The 21,610-nt window shown below is 45.1% G+C and overlaps 1 protein-coding gene across 1 annotated transcript in view; it reads right to left on the bottom strand.

Moving 5' to 3' along the window:
• Window positions 1-21,610, bottom strand: part of LRRC49 (leucine rich repeat containing 49) — a 1,414,487-nt gene that overhangs the window by 115,927 nt on the left and 1,276,950 nt on the right. The window contains exon 13 of the mRNA XM_069624757.1: window positions 2,767-3,004. Coding sequence (XP_069480858.1) covers window positions 2,767-3,004 — 238 coding nt within the window. The remainder of the gene's footprint in view (window positions 1-2,766; window positions 3,005-21,610) is intronic.

Consider the following 21,610-nt stretch of genomic DNA (forward strand, 5'->3'; position numbering starts at 1 on the left):
GGGGCGGTAAATAGGACATCCACCATGGTGTAAACATAGTTTACACCATGGTGTTAAAGTTGGTGCACTTAGCACCAAGGTTGTAATGACCTCCATTATCTAACTTTTGTCACTTACAAATGTTAATCTTTCATCACATCAGGCTTCAAAAAACCACATTTCCCATGTTAAAATCCTTGCTATAAAAAGAGTTTCTTGTTAATCTTTATACCTTTCATATCACATTTGCTTACAGACTATAAAGTCATCTGATCTAGCCCGATTATAGAATATAGATTTATACACAAGAAATCATTTCTAAATAAGTTGTAATAGCAGCTGCTTTAAACTTCATTAATTGCATGCTAATCATGTTTGTTATCTTTGCAAAGTACATCCTCGCAACCATGGATGGCATTTTTCCATTTCTATTCTAAATCACATACTAGCCAATGTTGACTGAAAATCCCTACTAGGAGTCCTCAATTAAATTAATGTTAAAGTAATTTCAATGATGGATCATGCAAAAATAGGGTCTTAAAAAATTAATAGTGCTTCACACATGACCTCTCAATGTCATTTTGTTGAAGAGTGTCATAGAAATAAGAAGAAAGCAGAAGGAGTGTGAAAGGAACTTGAAGACACGTGTAATGGAAAGTCTTCAAGTAGAAGAACCAGTTGCCTTTTGTTGGGCAAGGCCAGGGAGAAGAGGTATTTTTAAAATTATTTTCAGTGCTTTTTCAGTTGGATGACAAATATCCAGTGGACTCAAAAGCACACTGGGTTTATATGAATGAATCATTTTCTATGGACACATATGTGCAGGACAGCTTATTGAATATAAGAAAATTGATGCAACGTAACAGTCATGTAAGAGAAACAGAAGGCAATACGAGCATGAGTCAAGAGCAGGCTACTCGCTGGCTTAAATAAAATAAACAAAGCACAGAGTTCCATACAAAGATTGAGTTGCTTATATTGCAAAATATTTCCAAGGATCATTGTAAGGTACGCTCCTGTGGACAAAGAGAAAGAAAAAAGGAAGAGAGAACATAAAATAGAAGGGCAAAGCAAATTACTAAAACTACTTGTGTTCTTTTGTGAATAATCAGGAAGTAAACCCTACGCTTACAAAATAGGGAGAGAGAACTGACAGTATACTTAAAAGCAGACTTGAAATGGTTCATAAGCCAATGTTTTTGAAATCATAAAACACCTTTTCCTTTAAGGACAAAGAGATGAGATCTTTCCTTCAAGTACTCATGTGGGGGTTTCCCCTTCCAGTTTTCATACCAGCCATACTAATTTATTTGCCACAATCAGAGCTTAATATAGCCTGAGGCTGATGCTACATGATAGGAACAAAGGTCCAGAAGAGGAGCTAACCCGGTCTAAAAGGGCTATCACTCACAACAAGCAGCCCCATTTGTGAGTCCAAGTTTGCTCCAGAATCCAGAAACTGACCACGACCCAAAAACCTGAATGCCATTGGCAAACCTAATGAAGAATGGATGGAATCAATTTATATTAAAACATTTTAGCTGTGGACTGTTATAACATATTCTATTAGACAAATCTAAGTTACGGTCCAGCTTAATAACCAACTTTTATCGGTTCCATGTCATTTCGCAGGCCCCTTTTTTTTCCGACTGGTGTTTTGCTGTGGGAGTTTTGTCGAAAAACAACATTTTTTTTACATTATTTTTGGTGGGTCCCCCCCCCACAAGACCCACTTAATTTAATTGATTTGCCCCCCAACCCTTTATTTACCCTTTCCCACACCCCCAAAAACATTTCAATGGGAATTTTCATCAACACTCCTGCGGTAAAACACCCGTTGGAAAAAACGGGTGTCGCCCACAGGACACGATACCCATTTATCAAGCACAAGACCAACTCTTCCTTAACATTCAAAGAATAGGTTTGTCCCTGTAACATTGTTTGAGGTGTATTTAAGGTAACTGGGTCACATAATTCCCTCCGAGTGTAATCTCAACTTACTTGAGAGCCCGAGCCCTCACAAGTACAGGCATTTGGGGACCACTGGGAAAAGGTTCATGGTATCACATTTTTTGGGAAATGCAAAATCTCGCTTATTTATGTCCTTATAAGGAATAGTGAGAAGGGAGCTCAGTTTCCCCCAACCTTATCAAAAAAAGTATTTAAAAAGACCATCTATATGTGGCAAGACTGAGTGATTTCAGCCGAAAGCCGCCAGTATATGTGGCAGCACAGTCATTTTGATAACATATTTTACACCACTGAGTGGGTGGAAATTGCTCCAGTGTTTGCAATCAAGTGTACATTTTCCTAAATCAGTTTCATGTTATCTTGCATATCATTCTGCGTGAGCCCAGCCAACTTCATTATGAGTTGGGTAAAATCATCCTTTGCTCACTTTTTAGCTAGGTCACCAAGCAAACCTCCATGGCATGTTATTGTATCACCACACTTCTGAGGTGAAGATTTTGCTCTCTGTAGTGAGGTCAAATATTGGATGTTTGCGAAAGGCATCATGTATCCCCAATCTAGTTTTGTGAATACAAATCAGGGAGTGGGACAGATTCACTATAAAAAGTCTCCTCCACAGACATCATGGTGGAATTAAGAGTGGGGCGAATTAAGACTTATTTATAGACGTGTTGCTGTTCTCGAAGGTGCAACCGGGGATTGCATTAATATGTATAGGAGCAATCCTTTAAATTATGCTAATAGATTCTGTAAGGGAAGAGCTGCGAAAAAGTAAACATTGACAAATAGCTATTCCAAATCAACCATTTTACTTACAGAGGCATTAGGAAATTTCATCTTTAGTTTCGGGAGCATGTGGGCAATTTCATCGAAATCCATGAAAGTAAAGGAGACTGTAGTGACTGAGCCAGCGGTCTGAACATTCCAGGTTCTGTCCAATGACTCCAGGGCTCCGGATCCATACAGGTGGAGTGTGTCGCCTTCCAATTCAACCAGATGAGAGTCTACCGCGCTGAGACCTTGTACAGCACTGCTGAGTAAGGAATCTAGAGATCTGTAGAATGGAAGAAACAGCATACTTCATTACAAAAAAAAAACGTTTTGTTTATTCTGTTGAATTGGGGGAACATTCAGTAATAATTTTTGCAAGAATATTACAGGTTTCTTGGAGAACAACGAGCCATCCCTAAATGCAAATACAAACTATGCCAAAGTCTGTTGAAGTATAACATAAGAAATGGTTTTAGCTATTCACTTTTATCAATCATAGGTAAAACAGCAGATTTTCCTTCTGATAAAATAGCATAACTAAGTGTAGTTTCACTGAAACAGTGTATTTAGTGTTTTTCCCATAGGCACCATGAAGAGGTTTATACTGATTGTACAATTGGGCACCTAGATCTCCAACTGTACACTATAGTTGTCAAATCCCTCGGGCCCCCGTACTTTGAATACACTGAGTGTGACAAAGCCCCAGCCTTGTTTCTGGTATCTCACCATCACTCACAGAACCAAATCCCCAACCATCAGATCAGGGATGAAAGATGATTGAGACCACATCCCAAATGTGTTATAGTAACAGTAAGGAACGTTCTCAATCTATTAGATAGTAAGGGGAGAAGTGATAGCCTCAGATAGTGATAGCCTCAGAGAGTGATAACTAATACCAACGGCACAAGACTGAACTGCGATGCGAAATAACTGCCACAGCAAGCTTGCAGAGCCTGCAGCTCACCTAGAAAATCCTGAAAAGTGCAGGGCTGGCCATTGTCTGAAGAGGATTATGTAGCCTGAAAGAAAACTGTGGTCAGATGGTCCATAGGAATAAATAGAATGTACTCGCTCAACAGGAAAACATTACAATGAAGGGAATACTAAATCCTGTGTTGAAGGGTGCCCGCAGGCAGGCACATTAGGATGCCATGTTAAACCTGCATGCTTCACAGAAAGCAAGCTATGGTCTTAAACATTCGGCACTCTGCAAACTAGTGACCCAAAGCACAGGGAATAAATTACTTGACTAGAGGAAACAGATGAGCGGGAGGTGGGTTTACAGAACGTCAGCCAATTCACTGAGCCAAAATTAGGACACAGGGGACTGGCCAATGACTAGTCGTTGTTGTGGTATGTAAAACTCAGACCACACTATAAAAGTATTGAGAAGGAGACTAGTTGTTTGGGAGTTAGGAGTTACAGAGATGGTTGCCACAGTACTAGAAGGAGAGAACAGCCGAATGGGCAAAGCCATGCAAACCATAAGGGGGAAGGTGCAAGAACCCTACTGAGGGCTTTCCCACAAATGTTGGCAGGAGTCCAGAACTATTGAGAAGAAGCAATATGACTGGCCCCGATCGGGGTCCTCGCCCCGTGCAGGTGGGAGAGCTGAGACTTCCACTGTTGGAAAATTGGAAAGAGTTGCGTTTTGTCACCCTGCTGCAAAAAAAGGCTGACAGGGGCTTAAGACTGTGAGACGCAGTAAAGAAGTCTGTATTAGGCTCAAGTATCATTGGGTGGTGGGTTATAACTACCCTATAATATAAAATCATAAGTGACGGTTTCGTGTAATTTATTTGTAATGCTTTCACGTGGGGTAATTTTACATCCTAAAAACATGGGTCTCGTGTCATCCTGTTCCACATTTCACCCACTTTAATTGTATACTGTCCAAACTGCAATTCCTGAGGCGTTTGAAGTCCATTCACTGGCGTTCATTCACTGATGAAGTTGTGTATGAAGTGACGATTTTGTGTAACGTTTCAAGTGAGTCTGGTGTCACACATGCATCCCAACTTTGGAGGTATTCGGTCCAAATCTACAATTCCAAAGGCGTTTGAAGTGTCTTAACTGTTATTGACTGATTAAGTTGTGTGATGAACTTGTTTAAGTGAAGGTACTGCAACGCTTTGAGGGGAACCACACCAGCCCCTCGGGGGTTCAGCACCGAAGGCGCCAGGGGGGTTTGGGCCCCCTGGTGTATATTATAATATTTGTATTTCTTTTATGCATGTCATAAAAACAAATGGGTGAGAGGGTTATATTTAATGCAGCCTAAAACACACACAGGTGGGGAAATCATAGGCAAAGCCAGAGGGAGAGGTCTTGCTCTAGAAATAGAAAATCAGCCAGCTGGCTCCAGAGCAAGGAGGTGTAAACTGTGTGGTCTCGCCATGCTAATGGAGTATTTTGCAAAGGGCAAGAGGGTGAAAACCCTACTATTTTGCTATGGTAGGAGAGTTGTAAACTCAAGCCCTGGACTGGGAAGGGAACAGATAATGGAAAACCAAAGGACATGGGCACGAATTATGTGTACTAGAGAGCTCTAAAACTCCCTGAGTCTTTGAACAAATTGACAGAAGCTGAAAGGGGACAGAAGAACAAGTTACTTATCAACTGTAACGTTCTTTCGACTGGATGTGCCTCCCACGTATTCCTCATCTTGTGATAACTCGTTATCGCCAGCTTTGCTGCTTCAGAATTTTTTTTTTGATAGAGGGCACTGTGCTCAAGGCCGTGGCGTCCATTGTCCCTCGACCGGCTCCGTACCGTGTCAACGTCACCGATGGTATAAGTAGCTCGAGCTGTGCCCGTTGGCTTCAGTTCTGTTTTTTCGAGGAAATACTCGTGGAACATCCAGGCGTATGCCGTGACTGATAGGCCCATTGTGAGAGGAAATTGTAAGAGAACATAAACTGTACTGCGGGGTAGGCTGGGAGGGTCGATGAGGAATACGTGGGAGGAACATCCAGTCGAAAGAACGTTACAGTTGGTAAGTAACTTGTTCTTCGAATGGATTGTGTCCTCCCACTTATTCCTCATCCTTTGATAGACTCCCATAGCAGTGATCAATTTGGAGGTGGGAGTGCTAGTTCTTGTTTTTATGGACGGAGTGAAGTACCGCTCTGGCAAATAGCCCCTCATTGGAGGAAGAGGCATCTACGCAGTAATGCTTGATAAAAGTATGCATTGATGCCCATGTTGCAGCCGAGCAAATATCTTTTGGAGGGACTCCCCTCTTCAAAGCCGCAGAAGTAGCCATTCCCTAGTGGAGTGAGCACGTAGCCCACCCGGTGGGTCTTTTCCTGCCAATCTGTAGCATTCCAATATAGCTAGAATGATCCAGCAGGATATAGTTTGTTTTGTCACCGCTAACCCCAATTTACGACCTGTGTAACCACAAAGAGTTGGTCATCTTGACGTAATTTTGTTATTCTTGAAATGTAAAAGATGAGGGCCCTCTTGGGGTCCAGTCTATGTAATCTCTCGTCTTATTTTCCCAAATGAGGAGAAGGACATAATGTTGGTAAAACAATTTTCTGTGACAAATGGAAGTTGGAAACTACTTTCGGTAAGAAAGATGGTTTAAGCTTCAGAACTACCTTGTCCTCGTAAAATATGGTATATGGAGGTTTACATGAGAGAGCCTGTAGTTCACTAACCCTGCGGGCTGATGTTAATGCCACCAGAAGGACAGTTTTTAGTGTTAAAAGCCTCAATGGACAGGAGTGCAGAGGCTCAAATGGTATACATGTTAGGAATTTAAGAACTAAGTTTAAATCCCAAGTTGGAACATGACATGGTATTGTTGGATATACATTTGTAAGTCCTTTCAGGAACTGTATTATTAATGGTATTTTAAAGTAAGAAACCTCTTCCGGGGAGCGCTTAAAAATAGACAGCGCAGCAAGATATCCTTTGATTGTCCCGATCTGGAGCCCCAGATTGGCTAGATGTAATAGGAAAGAAAGCACCATTGGTGTGCTACATTGAAAAGGGTCCACATCCCTATCTTCGCACCAGTTACTGAACTTGTTCCAATGACATCGGTACAAGGATTTTGTTGCTGGCCTCCTGGCCGAAAGCAAAATCTCCCTTACGTCATCCGGGAGATCCCAATCCTTGTACCTCAACCTCTCAGAAACTATGCGTGAAGGTGGAGTGTCAATAGCAAAACAAAAGAGTTGATGGCTGGAAGGTTTAGAATAAATCTTGACCTCTGGCATTGCTCTGGGCAACCCTCCAGACCATCGTTCTTCGCCTGCCAAGCCATTACAAAAGGGGAAAAACCATATGCAAATCAGGCTTGGTCCCACCCCCAAAGGGGTAGTCCAGCCCGAACTGCTAGGTCACATCCCTTTTGCACGAGACCACAAGCATCCCCAGACATGTTTCAGACAAGGTGGAGTGTCTTCACCTCTGGATGGAGAACACGACCTTCCTCTTGCGAGAGAAGATCCTCTCTTTGTGGAAGACGTACTGGAGAGCAGATGGACATGTCCTGAAGGTCCGGGTACCACGTCCTCCTGGCCCAGTCCGGGGCAATAAGGATCATGGTTTTCCTGAACTTTCTTAACCTCCTGATTACGTGAGGAATCACCAGGACTGGAGGAAATGCGTACAGAAAGGGTAAATCCCAATCCACTACGAATGCGTCTCCTAGAGCTCCTCTCGGGAGAAATTCCCTTGAGCAATACTGATCGCACTTCCGGTTTACCGTGGTTGCGAACAGATCCACTTGAGGGGTTCCGCAAAGGGCGAAGATCTCCAGAAGGACTACCTGAGCTAACTCCCACTCGTGGGAGACTGTGCTCTGCCTGCTCAGAGCATCTGTCGCTGTGTTCTGCTCTCCGACTAGGTGAACTGCCGATAGAGAGATTCCTTCTCGTATTGCCCAGAACCAGAGCGGCATCGCCTCTCTGCATAGAGGTAGTGATCCTACGCCTCCTCTTTTGTTGAGGTAGTACATGGCCACTGTGTTGTACGTCATTATCAGGACATTCTTTCCCTGTATGGAGAGCAGGAAGGCCTTCAGCGCTAGTCTGATTGCTCTCAGCTCCAATAGGTTGATGTGTAGTTTGGACTCCGATGGAGACCAATGTCCGCTGATTGTCAGATTGTTGGTGTGAGCTCCCCACCCCGTGAGTGAGGCGTCCGTCACTACTGTTATCTCCGGCCATGGTTGCCAAAAAGATTCTCCTTTGAGGATGTTGTCGTTGCAAGCCCACCACAGTAGATCCTGAGCCACTGCACTCAGGACTTGCAGAAGATCTGACATATTCCCCAAGAATTGGAACCACTGAGTTCTGAGGGCCCATTGGAGGGATCTCATTCTTAGTCTGGCCTCTGGCACCAGAAAGATGCAAGATGCCATTAGTCCGAGCAACCTCAGAAAATCGAAGGCCGGCAGATGCTGGGCTTTCTGAAATTTTGTTACAATCTGCTGGATGTGGAGAGCGCTTACCTCGGGCGGCGAGGCTTTGCCCGAGGAAGTGTCCAAGACTGCTCCGATAAGCTGGAGTTGTTGGGATGGTATCATGTGGGACTTCTTGAAATTGAGGGAGAAGCACAGGTTGTGGAGGAAGTGGGAGGAGATCGATAGATGTTCCCGAGCTTGTTCTGGAGAACAAGCTCTGATCAGCCAGTCGACCAGATAGGGGTAGACATGAATTCCACCCTCTCCTGAGACTCGCTGCCACTACCGCCATCAGCTTGGTGAAAACCCTCAGAGCGGAGGTCAGCCCGAAAGGCAGAACTCGAAACTGATAGTGAGAACCGCCAACTGCGAACCTCAGGTATTTTCTGTGTTTGGAATGGATTGGCACATGAAAATAAGCATCCTTAAGGTCCAATGATACCAACCAGTCTTGGAGCTGGAGAGCCTAAAGGATCTGAGAAAGAGTTACCATCTTGAACTTGTCCTTCCTGAGGAACTTGTTCAATTTTCTTAAGTCCAAAATGGGTCTCAGTCCTCCGTCCTTCTTTGGGATGAGAAAATAAGGGGAGTACCAACCTTTGTTCCTCTCCGCTACAGGTACATAATCTATTGCACCTTTCTCTAGCAGGGTTACAATTTACTGCAAAAGGAGCGGGTCTGGAATTTTGGTAGAGCTGGCTCCCGGTGGATGATCGTGAGGTCTTTTTAGGAAGGGAAGGCAGTAACATTGAGCTACTGTTTCCAGTGCCCAAGCATCTGAAGTAATGCCCCGCCATTCTTTCAGATGCTGAGAGATTCTGCCTCCCACTGGTGTTTTGTATGTTAAGACCTCAGAGTGATTTGGAGGCGGCTGCAGGAGCGGCTGAGGGCATAGATGCCATTCCTGATGATGGCTTTGTAGTCTTTCTTCGTCCACCACGAGTGACATTCCTTTTGCCCCTTTGAAAAGCCTGTCTTCTTCCTCTACCAACAGAAGAGTAGTATCGAAAAGGGCAACCCCTCCAGGAAAATGAGCCCGAATAGGGTTTCTGATGCTGTCGCATGGAGGCACTAAGGTATTTAGGTGCCGCTTCTGAGGTCTGTAGTTTTTCTAGGCTCTCATCAGCCTTACTACCAAACAGCCTCGAGCCATCAAAAGGCACGTTGAGAAGTCTGGTCTGCACATCTGGTGCAAACCCCGACTTTCTCAACCACGCAAATCTGCGTAGCACTGTGCTTGATGCCATGGATCTGCTAATACTGTCAGCAGTATCCAGTCCAGACTGGAGACATTCCCCCATTGCCTCCTTCCCGTCGTTGACTATATTCGGGAAGCCTTCCCTTTCCTCGCCTTCCGGAATATGTTCAGCCGCTGCCAAAATGTATTCCGTCAGGGTATGTGTGAACCTGGCCAGGGTACAGGTGATATTGGTAGATTTCAAGGCCATGCTACCTGAAGTAAAAACTTTACGAGCCCAAGCATCAACCTTTTTATCCTCCCTATCCGGAGGTATGGTTGTGTATGCTGTCTGCCTGGAAGTAGTAGCAGCCGAATAACCAGACTTTCTGGAGTAGGGTGTCTATTTAGGTATTCTGGATCAGAAGTAGAAGCTCTGTACTTCTTTGGAAGATTGCTGTCTACTGCAGCAATGCTATCAGGTTTTTCCCAGTTTCTTTCAACTGTTCCTTGGAGCGCCCTATGGAAAGGGAGAACTGGATATTTCCGGGGTCCACAAACTATAAAGTCTGTCATATCATCTTGCTCAAAAGTAGGGAGGCTCTTCCTCAACCCATATATTCTATCACCCTACTCATCCATTTCCTGTACCCTGAGTCTGCATGTTCTGCAGGATCAGGTGCATCAAACTCCAATTCAGGTGATGTGTCAACACCACTAGCCAAATGCATAGTTTCACATAGGTCTCATTTTAGTTTCAGGGTTTATAAGTTGCTCTGGAACTTCTCTAGTGCCATATTTTACTCCAAAAGGAGTGACATCTTCATCCTCTGAGCCAGATTCTTCAAAAATTGAAGTCATGGACCTAAAGAAATATGACTTGAGTAAAGGTGTAAACCTTCTCTCTTCATCCTGATTTTTCATCGAAAGAATAGGTGTTTTCTTCGAAGGGGTCGAAGGAACCTTCGACACACTCGACGAAGCCTTCGATAAGGGTGTCGAGGATAATATAGGCGTTGTTGTCGAAGCTGTCGGCGCCGATGGCGTCGACGAAGTTGCACTCGACTTCGACAACTTCTGCTTTTTATGAGGGATCGTAGAAACACTCGATCCCCGAGGATCTCTCGACGATTTGTCGACTCGAGTTTTAGGGGTACTACTGGGTTTTACCGCCGGAGCTCCCGACTTCCCTGTGTCGTCTTGTGGAGTGACCGGGGTCTGGCTTTTCTGAGGTTTCTTTGAGGGGGTCGAGGCCGCGTTCTCAAAGACCTGCATTATTTTTCTTCTAAAACTCTCCCATTTTGAAGGGGAATCTGATCTAGTTGGACATCGAACCAATTTGGTCGATGTATCGGATGATAACGATGGAGATCTATGTCTCCTTTTTAGCTTTTTAGAAGAAGACGAAGAAGATCGTCTCGACCTACTACGAGATCGGGATCTCTTCGAATGTTTTTTATGACGTTCCGATTCTTTTCAATCAGACGATTTCTTATGTTTTTTAGACAAGGCCTTCGAAGTGCCTTTCGACGCCTCCCGCCCGACCGCTAACTTACTTTTCCTCTCATGGAGGGCCTTCTCCGTCATTGACTGACAGGAGCCACAGTCACCGGTTCGACGGTCCGAACCCAGACACCAAAGACAGATACAGTGAGGATCGGTGATAGACATCTTCGACTCGCAGGCGATACACTTCTTAAACCCAGTCTTGGGAGTGGAAGCGGTTGATGAAGAAGACATTTTCTGATAGAAAATCTCAAACCGCGCCGTTCAGAGTGCGAAGCAATCAGAAAAATGTAACTGAAGCCAACGGGCATAGCTCGAGCTACTTATGCCATCAGTGACGTCGACACGGTATGGAGCCCGTCAAAGTGACAATCGACGCAACGGCCTCGAACACAGAGCCCTCTGCCAAACAAAAAATTCCGAAGCAGCAAAGCTGGCGATAACGAGTTATCACAAGATGAGGAATACGTGGGAGGACACAATCCATTTGAAACCTTGATACTGGGTTGGTTCAGAAGATGGCCATTGGACTCTGGTCACTGTGCCATTTACATCAGCCAGACGTGGACACCCGAATGAACAAATGCACCATCTTGACTATTTTACAAAAGATCAACTTTTTTTGTTTCTGGTAGTGTAGCATTGGCATGGTCGAAGTTTCTCTCACCTCACCTTGTTTTCCCTGAAAACAGCCACCTGGGAGACTGTCTATTCTTATGGCACACTGTGCTGGCTGTAGTCTCATTAGGACACGTTATCCAAGTTCCTTCTAATAACAAGGTTAGAGTGTTCTGTGCCTCCTCCGTGTGTCAGAGGAAATAATGAATCTGAAATGAAAACTCATTTGTCACTCATCCCATCCCATAGTTAAGTGAATAAATCTCTAAGCAGGTGTTTGTGCATAAAAATGGCATCACCCTCATGTAAAGGATGGTGAAAAGCCTAGTCAAAAATATTAAGATTAAGAAAGTGTGTGAACACATTAGTGAACACACCTTTAAGCGGCTATATTAGTACAACTTAACTATACTACTGGTACCTGAGAATTTAGATACAGGTAGGCACAGAAGGAAGAAACAGGGCTTGGAGTATTGAAGGTTATGACTGTCTGATCTGACGTTGGCCGTGTCAAAAGCAGATTGCTCTCAGAGAAGTAAGAAGTTGAAGGGATTTAGCAAATATCTTCACCATTACATTGGATGTGAATGAGCATGGCAGTTGCTTTAAGCACCATTCCCTATGAGGAAGATCCCTTGTTAGAATTGTAATCAAGCCATGAATAGCCATCGCAGGGATTCACTCCCGACAATGTTTGCAGTGCAGAAAGCGATAATGGGATTACAATATTCTGGATTAGATTTGGCAGTGCATGCTGAGGTCAAAATGACAGGATGCTGCAGATTTGTAAATTGCTCTTTTTTAAGCAAGAGCAGCATTTGATTAAATAATATCAGTTTCCTGGAAATCGCCACTGTTTTGATATGTCACATTTGCCGCACAAATTATGAGCCTATTTCTACATTAGGCATTGGCACGCATTTAGTTAAATACTTCATTACTTGTCATTTAATTAAATCTAGTAATTGGCCTACATCAACATATGCCACTATGTAAAGGCCTACTTTTTTTTTTAGAATGGAACTAGTAAAATATTGGACCTTTTCAATAATTGTTCATCTAGGTTAATAGATTGTATCTAAAGTGATATGCTTAAACCGTAACACATTGCCTACTTATCACAAAACATTTATAAAAAGATAAATATACAGTGAAATTCTGACATATTGCTGTTTCTAATGCAAAAGAGGTAATTTCATTGAGGCATATCACCACTACTTTTCCCACAAAACATTCCTGAGTCGGTCTACCAATCCACCACAGCAGTAAGTGAAGCACCTGCACATGCCTACCCAGTCCACAATGCACACGGGACCATCATTCAGAGCCACATAAGCATCCTAGATAGAGTTCTTGTGATTTAAAGGTTACAACAATTAGGGAAGTTAGCATCCAAGAGTACTAGGGCACAAGCCTCCAACTGATTTGTATTTCAGCCACTTAAAGAAATATTCAGTATTATATATGCTTTTTTGCACAAACTCATGGTGCACTCCCGCCTTGCAAAGTTCCCCGATATGAAAACTCTCTTTCGAAGGCCCTCATTTAGAGCATTGGCAAACATGACGGTAAAATCAAATGTGGATATTACCATTAAAGCGGGCAGTCATATGAGGCACACAGCCTGACCGTAATGCAGGTGGTAAAGGTAAAATCTGCCTGCAGAAAAGCAAATGATGCGATAATGACCAGAAACGCAACCATGCATGCATAGAAAACCAGAGAAATGGCAATGCATGCAGAAATCATGTTGCTGGATACAGAAAACGAAGCAGATGCTCAGAAAAACTAGCGAAAGGGGGGCAGCAGCCATTATAGAAAAGTGATCTGGACTTCGCAGGTGGCAATAGATACTGATGGGTGCCAACGGAAGCCAAAGCTCTGCCAGCAGGAGCTGATAGTCCTGGCCAAGATATCATCCAGGCTGGTAGGCCATTTTATGCGAAAACTGCTCCCAGCAAGCAGGGTGAACTATGGGATCGTGTTATGGCTGTATCCACTGTCATAGATGGCCTTAAGAATTCACAGACTCCAGTAATGTGTTTCAAGGTTTTATTACAACTCAGGCAAAACGTGATTTGTAAAGGTGGGGTTGAGCCAATTAAGATCCTCCCTATAGCTTCCTCAGCTTTCAAGGGGCTCCCTCAACCCTAGCTGAGACGTCCCTAATGCCCAATGATAACTAGTACCAGGAAATCCCTAATGTCTGGTGCTAGCTTTTACTCTTAAGGATGGCCTAAAGGTGAAGCTTTTTCTAACTAATTCTCTCCAAGCCTTCCTAAGGGTTCTCAAGCTTCTGAAGAGATAATTCCAGATGTTCTAACCTCTCTCGCTCTCTCTCCTCACCTTATTTCACTCCTTCCTCTCCTTACAACTCCTCACTCACTATCCTCCCACTCTTTCCCACTTGATCTTACTAGTTTCTTGTCTCTCCCTCGTTGAACAGTACACCCCTTGTCGCACTTTCTTTTTCTCTCTATCGCTGTCTCTCCCTTCTCCTGTTCCTTACCTCTCACCCACCATGTCTTGGTCTTCCCACACTCTTCCCTATCGCTCTCTCTACTCCCCTCTCCTCCTACCACCCCCTACGGTCCAACCGCCCAACTTCTACCTACTTTACCTCACCACCATCCTTCAACTCTGTCTCTGACACCCATTCAATTTTCACTCAAACCTTCACACTAGCCCTCTATCACTCTCCCTCTCTCTCCCTCTTTTCCTACCATATGCTGCCTGAAACCCACTACAAACCACCCTATCCAATTGGTAGCACACAATACATGCACTCTCTCTGACATACTCCTCAGCATGCCTCCCCACCGTCCACTCTCCACCGGCTGGTCTCTTGGTCCGCCAACTGCTCTCCCGACCTCACTCGAACATCTTTCCTACAGCTCTGGCCTTTCTGGGTCTTTGTAGCCCATGCTCTCTGTGCCCCCATATTCCTCCCAGTCACCTGGACCCCGCTATGGTTTCCCCAGAGGGATGGCATTTTGTTTCATAATTTTCAAAACGTCTGGTAAGCCTGGCCCCTTCCGTGATCTCCAGCGTTTCTACCACTGAGGCATTGTGAAACTGGTCTATTTCCTACTGCTGGTTTCCCCACTGGGTGATCTTGTCCCTTTCCTTTTTCAGGAACTCTGCTGGAGCTCAGGCATCTTGCTGCTGGGGTGTTTGGTAGCTACCACTCTGTGGTTGGTTTGTCAGCTTCAACAGCTCCACTCCAGGTCTTCATCTCTGCTGCAGGGTCACTTCTGGCAATGGTTGTCCTGCAAGGAAAAGGCAAGAGACCAGGCCAGGACAGGGGCTGGAAAGTATTCTGATCCTGTCACACGACAATTCCGCACAGCACAAAGGACTGTCACAAGCATTGGGAAAAGCTGAAAATATATGTGCAAGGTATCAGGCCCCATCTATTACAAACAATGCATAACAAAGGGTGCTGGGTCTTTACCTGAACCCCTTCATGCCCTAGGAGCTAAAGGCAGCTTTGGTTGTGGACATTACCGGAGTGACATGGTAAGTGGATGACGAAGTTGGAGCTGGTTTCCAGATTATGGATGATGAGGACCAATCTATCATCCCACTGTTACGAGTCCCCAATGGAAGGCACTTGAGAAGATACAAATGCACCTGGTCTACTAGTAATTGGCCTGTGAAGCATACACTGTTGTCAATAATGCCACCATTTACCTGCCAATAACACCAACATACGGGAGTCATACCTGCAGAGAGTGCGGAGAAACAAAGGCTGACATGTCTTAAAAGGATCAACACAAATCAAATGTCTGATAGGGGCAGAGGGGAAAACATTTCACAATGCACTGAGACAGTTATCAGTGGCACACAAGTATTATTAGTACCCAGGAGGGGTCAGCGGGGTGTCGGCCTCCCAGGCAATGCGGAGGCTGGAAGTGGGGGCTTTAACACACGGTACAGCCCCCACTCCGAGCCTCCTCAGAGCGGGAGGCCATCCACCCCCTCTCGCTTGCTTCCTGTATGCTTCCCATGCTTCTCACCCCTCACTCCCACCCCCCTTTTCCACACATTTCGTCGCCCCAACACCCTCCCAACTTACCTTTGTCTCCTCAGTTTTTCCTAGCATCGGGAACAGTAGTGTTCCTGGTGTAGCTCCAATGTCCGAATGACCGCCATAGGAAGGAAAAAGGGACTACACAAAGTCCCTTCTCCCCGATCCATGGCAGCCATCTTATTTTTTTACATTTAAAGTTTCATCTTGAAATACGTTGTTTCACAACTTAAACACTATTGCTTAAGTATGTCACAAAGAACCTACAAGTACACACAAGGGCCCATAAGTATGCAGGCAGCACTAACAGATTGTCAAATCCCATGACCACATGACTATGGAGCACAGTCGTGCAGGAAAGTAAACATACATAGTACCCACCATCATACATGAAGTAAGTGGAAGCATGGATCATCTTTTGAATGTACTGCAACGTCCCTGAACCCTTTACTATATCTTGTACCTATCAAGGACTCTGCCAGTGATCCGGAGGGAACATCCTCCTGCCAACGACCAGTGACTGCAAATGCACCTTTTGGAGCAAGTGCCCCAGCAACATCAGCGCCTCTACTGGCACTACAACCACCACGACTTTGCTTACCACAACAAGCAAGCCCACCTCCAGGAAGGAAACCCCTGCGTAGAGTGCAAGGACTCCTGAGGAGACAGTAGCCATCCACACCTGCCCAGCACCCATTGAGATGTGAGAGGACATCTTGCAAAACCTCAGCCTGATGAGCTAGTTCCAGATGTTTTCATGGCTGAGGACACTGCATGATGATAGAGGGAACCATATGGAGAAAACCACTCAATATCCAATGGACACACAATGAGACATAACCCAATCCTGTGAAATCAATAGGATGCCTGCTGATGCCCTTCCAGCCCCTGTGATCCCTGGGGCAGGTCAGCGATGTAGCTAAAAGACATAAACAGAGCCCAGCAGGATAGTCCTCCCCATCACTTGGCCCGACTGTCCCAACCACCACAGCAAAGGCCCTCCTCGGCATGAAAAAACGGCATTTTATCAATGATACCAAACGAGCAATAGCAGTGATGGGGTGGAGGGTTGAATTTGTGTGTAGCGGGATAGGAGAAGAGGGGGTGCATGGGTGTGTTCCAGGATACGATAAGGCTGGTGGATGGCTTCCACAGAGTTGGATAGTGCAATGTGGGCTGTCGCTGTTACTCACCACGTTCACAGGCTGTATGGCCGGTCCAGGGTAGTAGTGGTAGATGAGAAAGCAGGAGGGTTCAAGGACCCAGGATCCCCTGATCTCTATGAATCAGGCTTCCTCTTAGTGAGGGGCTCTTCTTTAAGATGTACCGTTCTGTTATATATATATATGTATAGTCAGAACTGTCTACCGTACAAAAGAGCGGGGAATGCATGCACCGCCAACCCACTGCTGCAAGGAAATGAACAGATGATTATTCGCTTAATATATCGTGTAGGAGCAAACAGGGGCTGTCAGTTGGTAAACACCTATGGGTAAGACTTTCGGGACACTATTCACATCAAGGTTTTCAGTTGTATGAGTATGAGCTAAACTAACCTGATATCTCAGCGTAGAGGAAAGTAATCCAGGAGAGCAGAACACAACCAATGGTACAAAATAATAAACGGGTTGGTTAGTATAGGAGGCTGAACCAGATCGGCAAGAGGGCTGCACCAGATCCGGGTTGGTGCATATACTGGAGAGCGTTCAAATGCACTTAGGAGAACCAATCCCGAGTAAAGTTCAGTTCCTGGAGGATAGAGTTGTGACCAAGTTCTTAGGTGTGCAGGGTCCGAGGATGATCAAGGTAGAAGGATCAAACAGTGAGCAAAAACCGTTAGTGTCAGTAAGTTGTGGTAGTATTGATATTCTTGGTATTGGCAATGATCCAGGATAGCCGAGGATAAATGTGCGTGGCCTTCCCAATCTCCATGGAAACCTGTAACGATGCCATAACGGACTCCGCCGTCCCGTGGAGTTCTGTACATGTGTGGTAAGCGACGGCCGGAGTGTAACAGCCACATACAAAGAAGGGCAAGTAATACCTGTGTGAGCAGACATGAAAATGTTGGCTGTGACACGCCATGCAACATGCCCACTGAGGGTATGAATGTGACAGTACCTAGGAAATGTGGACAGTCATCCACTTCAGGTCAAGGAGTATACTTCTGCATATGCCAATGGGACTTTTCACTTCACTCTGTATGAGTTGCAGTACTTCCAGGATAGTGTTCCTATTGAGGTGATACAGGGTCACTGTTTTGCTCTCTTTGAGAGTCCATGGGGAGCATCTTACTGAGAGGATGTGTGGCCTCTTCCTTCTAGTTCTTGGCTGTGCTGCCCCCAGCTGCTGTATGACATCAAATCTCCTGCCATCAAATATTATGAGTAGCTCTCCAATATGGTGCCAGAGGGCTATGCCTAGCTGCATATTGGTGTTTGTGTTGTGTGGTGCTTGGCCAGGCATTGTCTAGGATTGGGGGCTGATATGAGGGACCTGAGTGAGATTCAGTGCACCTGGTACTCCTTTCTTCCTGCATTTGGCAGGCAGTAATCTTTAGTGTTGTTTTTGGTGCTATTTTAGGCATTATGGTTACTCTGAATCATCCTGTATTTAACAGTTTGGCCAGCTGTTCATACCTGCTATTTAGCGGATGCACTATTTATCCTTTACTTCAGGCATTATTTATGCGTGTGTGGTTTGCATGTCGTGTTTTCCTTTGAATTTTACGTAACAGTAGCACATAAGTTATTTGGTAATGTTGCATGTTTTACTGTTTCGGCCACCCACTGAATGAGGGCCTTAATGTTGGGTTAACCACTGTGCAATAAAAAAGGTAAATTGCGTGGTATTGTGGTATTGGCTGCTGAGAAGAATGACTAAATGGTTTTTCTAGCTCGTCCACCAGTCTCCCAGGGCTCACTCCACCTTAGCTCAGGCTTCCCTGACAACCAAAATCAAGTTGGGTACTAGAGATCGGACACCGCTACAGTCTAAAGTAGTCTCTCTACCATCAGAGGGCCTAAAGGCAAGGCCTTTTCTACATGACTCTCTCCAAAACTTCCTAAGGGATAGCCTACTCTAGTTCTTCAAAATCAATGGACTTTCCAGATGGATAGTGCCAGTATTTCCTCACATACTTTCCTGTTCACTCTCTCCTGCTCACTTCCTGCTCTCCCCACCATCTCCTCTCACCTCCTACTCACTCCAGTCTTCTTATCATTTTCGCTTTCCTCAGCTCCTACTGCCTGTGGTCTTTCTCCCCCATTTTTCCTCTCTTCTTTTTCTCCACTCTCGCTTCTCTTTCCTCCGACCGCTTGACTCCCTTGGCCTTCCAGTCTTTTCACACCCATCTCCCAACTACTTCAAGTATCTACTCCATCGTACTACCCTCTGTTACTCTCAACCTTTCGCTATACCTTTCACTACTCTAATCTCTCTCTCCGTCCCCGCTACACTTACTCTCTCCTTCCCTCACTTTCCCACAACCCCTCTGCTATCCTCATACACTTCCCCTCCCTCTTATTCATTCACTCCCACATGCACTCCAGCTAACTCTTTCCACTATTTATTACTTTCACACACAATACCTCGATTGCACTCCCATTCATCTGCTCTGCAGACTTCCCACCACTCCACTCCATCCTCCTTTTGGTCACTCTGTCCTCCTGCATGCCTCCTAACCTCATCCAAAAACCCCATACATTCTGCAGCTTTCACAGGCTTTTCATTCCTGGGTCTTCCAGGTTTTTCTGTTCATCTTCTCTACTGGCTTTGCACTCTACCTGACTCTGGGGCCCAATCTGTGTCTATCTTTACCCCCACACAGTTGGCCCGCTTTATTGCAAAGGCACAAAAAACAATTAGCCCCATCTTCTTTTTTCTGCATGGAAAAGGTCTCCACTTGATTCTGCGTCGTCGCTTCGCTAGTTACAAGCTGCAGTGAGTGCTGCTTCTTCCCCCTGATAGACACCCGGTTTTTGGGAGTCCAGAATACACCAACTCCCAGATATAGTTCGAGGGTTTTTATTTGGAAGTCAGAAAAGGGGCCAATGGCCGTCCCTCTCTTGCTAATTTAGGGATTGTCTGTCCCACTTTAAGCCCTTACTCAGGTTTCCCCCGACCCCAGGTGAGCACGAGTGATCGGTAACCAGTACTTTCTAAAAGCTATCCATCTTCTTGTGATGCCTTAAGACCTCAGGGAACAGGCTACGACACCTATGCCAGACCCGAGATGGATAGTGCCTTTCAACTACCCCAGGCACTTGCTTCATCTTTCACATCCTTCCACCCCTTTCCCCATGGTTCTTCTGGCTGGAATCTTGCAATAGAAGTATGGGGTGATCAACAGTGGTACTATTGCCAAGAACATGGGCACAAAGAAGGGACAGGGACTGGGGCACTCCCAACTGCTACCTCGCCCTCTGGGGTAGGACTGCAGACCTTACACCAGAGTCTGAGAGGGGTTCCCATCACCTCTTGATGGGGTCAGGTTACTGACCTTGTTGCCGTTTTCTTTGGTGGCCCGTTGAACTCATTTGGTTTGGCAGTGCATTCTGGTCCGGCTAGTTCTGAAAAGAAGCAAAGAGAACTTGGGGCAGAATGACAGTGCATGTGCTGAGTGACCAAAAGTGTACCGGTTAACTCTTTCAGGGCATGTTCAGGTGGGATTCTGGGCACTCGAGACCCACAACTCCCTCACCCCACCTCTGGGGTAGGATAGGCACTGGCATTCAACTTAGCAGGCCTCTTACCCCAGGCTCAGAGGGGTCCCTGTTCCCCATTGACAGGATCAAGACCCTTACTGTCACACTACCTAGTGCGATCCCTTCTAGGTGACCAATGTTAGCTGTGGAATGGTTGAAGTCGGGCAAAGTAATCACCCAAGCAATCAAATATGGCCTCCCACTGGTGAACGTGGCCAAGGTTTGGGCCCCTGTATACAACAAATGCTCTTTTCCTTTGATTTTGTGCACCTCTGCCTTGCTACCTATTATTAACAATTACCAATTACATAGGAGTTAACATTACCATTTTGTTGTTTTATTTCCAACTCTGGCAAAACTATTGATTGAATCTTTGATGGCTGTTGGGGAGAGGGCAGAATAGCATCATCTGGACAAGCTACTGCTGGATAGCACTGAATAGTCAACACGTCCTCTTTTACCTAATCTTTATTTTTAGGAAAGTGATAAGCCACCCCTAAATGCATCTTTTGCATTTTAAGCAGGGGTTTTGATCAGCATATTTGGCAAGGTGTGGCTCGCAAGTACTAACCTTACTGCACGAGTACTTCAGCAGTACTTCAGGTGGTAGTTGTAATCCAAAACATCTGGGAAGCCAAAGTTTTCAGACTCTTGATATAAATAGTTGCTTTAAAAGACACACCATCAGTCCCAGGCCTTCTATGACAACAACGCCAAAAAATTGCAAAGCTAACCAAGAAGGATGTTTAACACATAGCTTGTTTTCGATTATCCCTTCGCATGAACTTCAAGTCTTACATTTCGAGCTACCTCTTTCTTCTATACAGGTAATAATGACATTGAATCTAATAGTGGTTTGATGTGTTTTCCATACTGCTCCACCATGTCAAAATATGCATTGCTCTTTCTTCCAGCCATGACAGAAGATTGAATAATGCAAGGGGTCAATTCCAAGCAAGGAGAGTTTGCATGCTGCAGATGAATAATGTAAATATGTACAGTAAGAACTGGTGGAACATCATCATTGGATTTCTGCCACCTAAAGCTTTTGTAACAGTGTACTACTAACTACTAAGCTCATAGATCACAACCATGTTGGCCAACGTTTGGTCAATACATTTGATTAGATTCTGGACTAACTCGTTTCACCCAAATTATCTATTCAACTCCTTTCCCAATTTCTTTCACTCCCTTTTCATCTCTAAAGGCAGTGGTGCAATTTAGCGGCTTCTGCGACTCATTGTATCTAGCACACTGGGAGAGCCACTCCCGTAATATTTTGAGATTATCCTTCCAACTCTAAGGGCAGTCATTCCACCTAACACTTTCCTGCCCTCCAATCTCCAGTCAGTTGCCTAGAGGCTAGAGTGGTGCCACTGCATGTGTCACCTCAGGGTATCCATCACCACTGCCATGCGGTGCAGCTCTCCCTT

The sequence above is a fragment of the Ambystoma mexicanum genome, chromosome 11 (genome assembly GCF_040938575.1).
Source record: "Ambystoma mexicanum isolate Mex_15411 chromosome 11, UKY_AmexF1_1, whole genome shotgun sequence".
Classification (NCBI taxonomy): Eukaryota; Metazoa; Chordata; class Amphibia; order Caudata; family Ambystomatidae; genus Ambystoma; species Ambystoma mexicanum.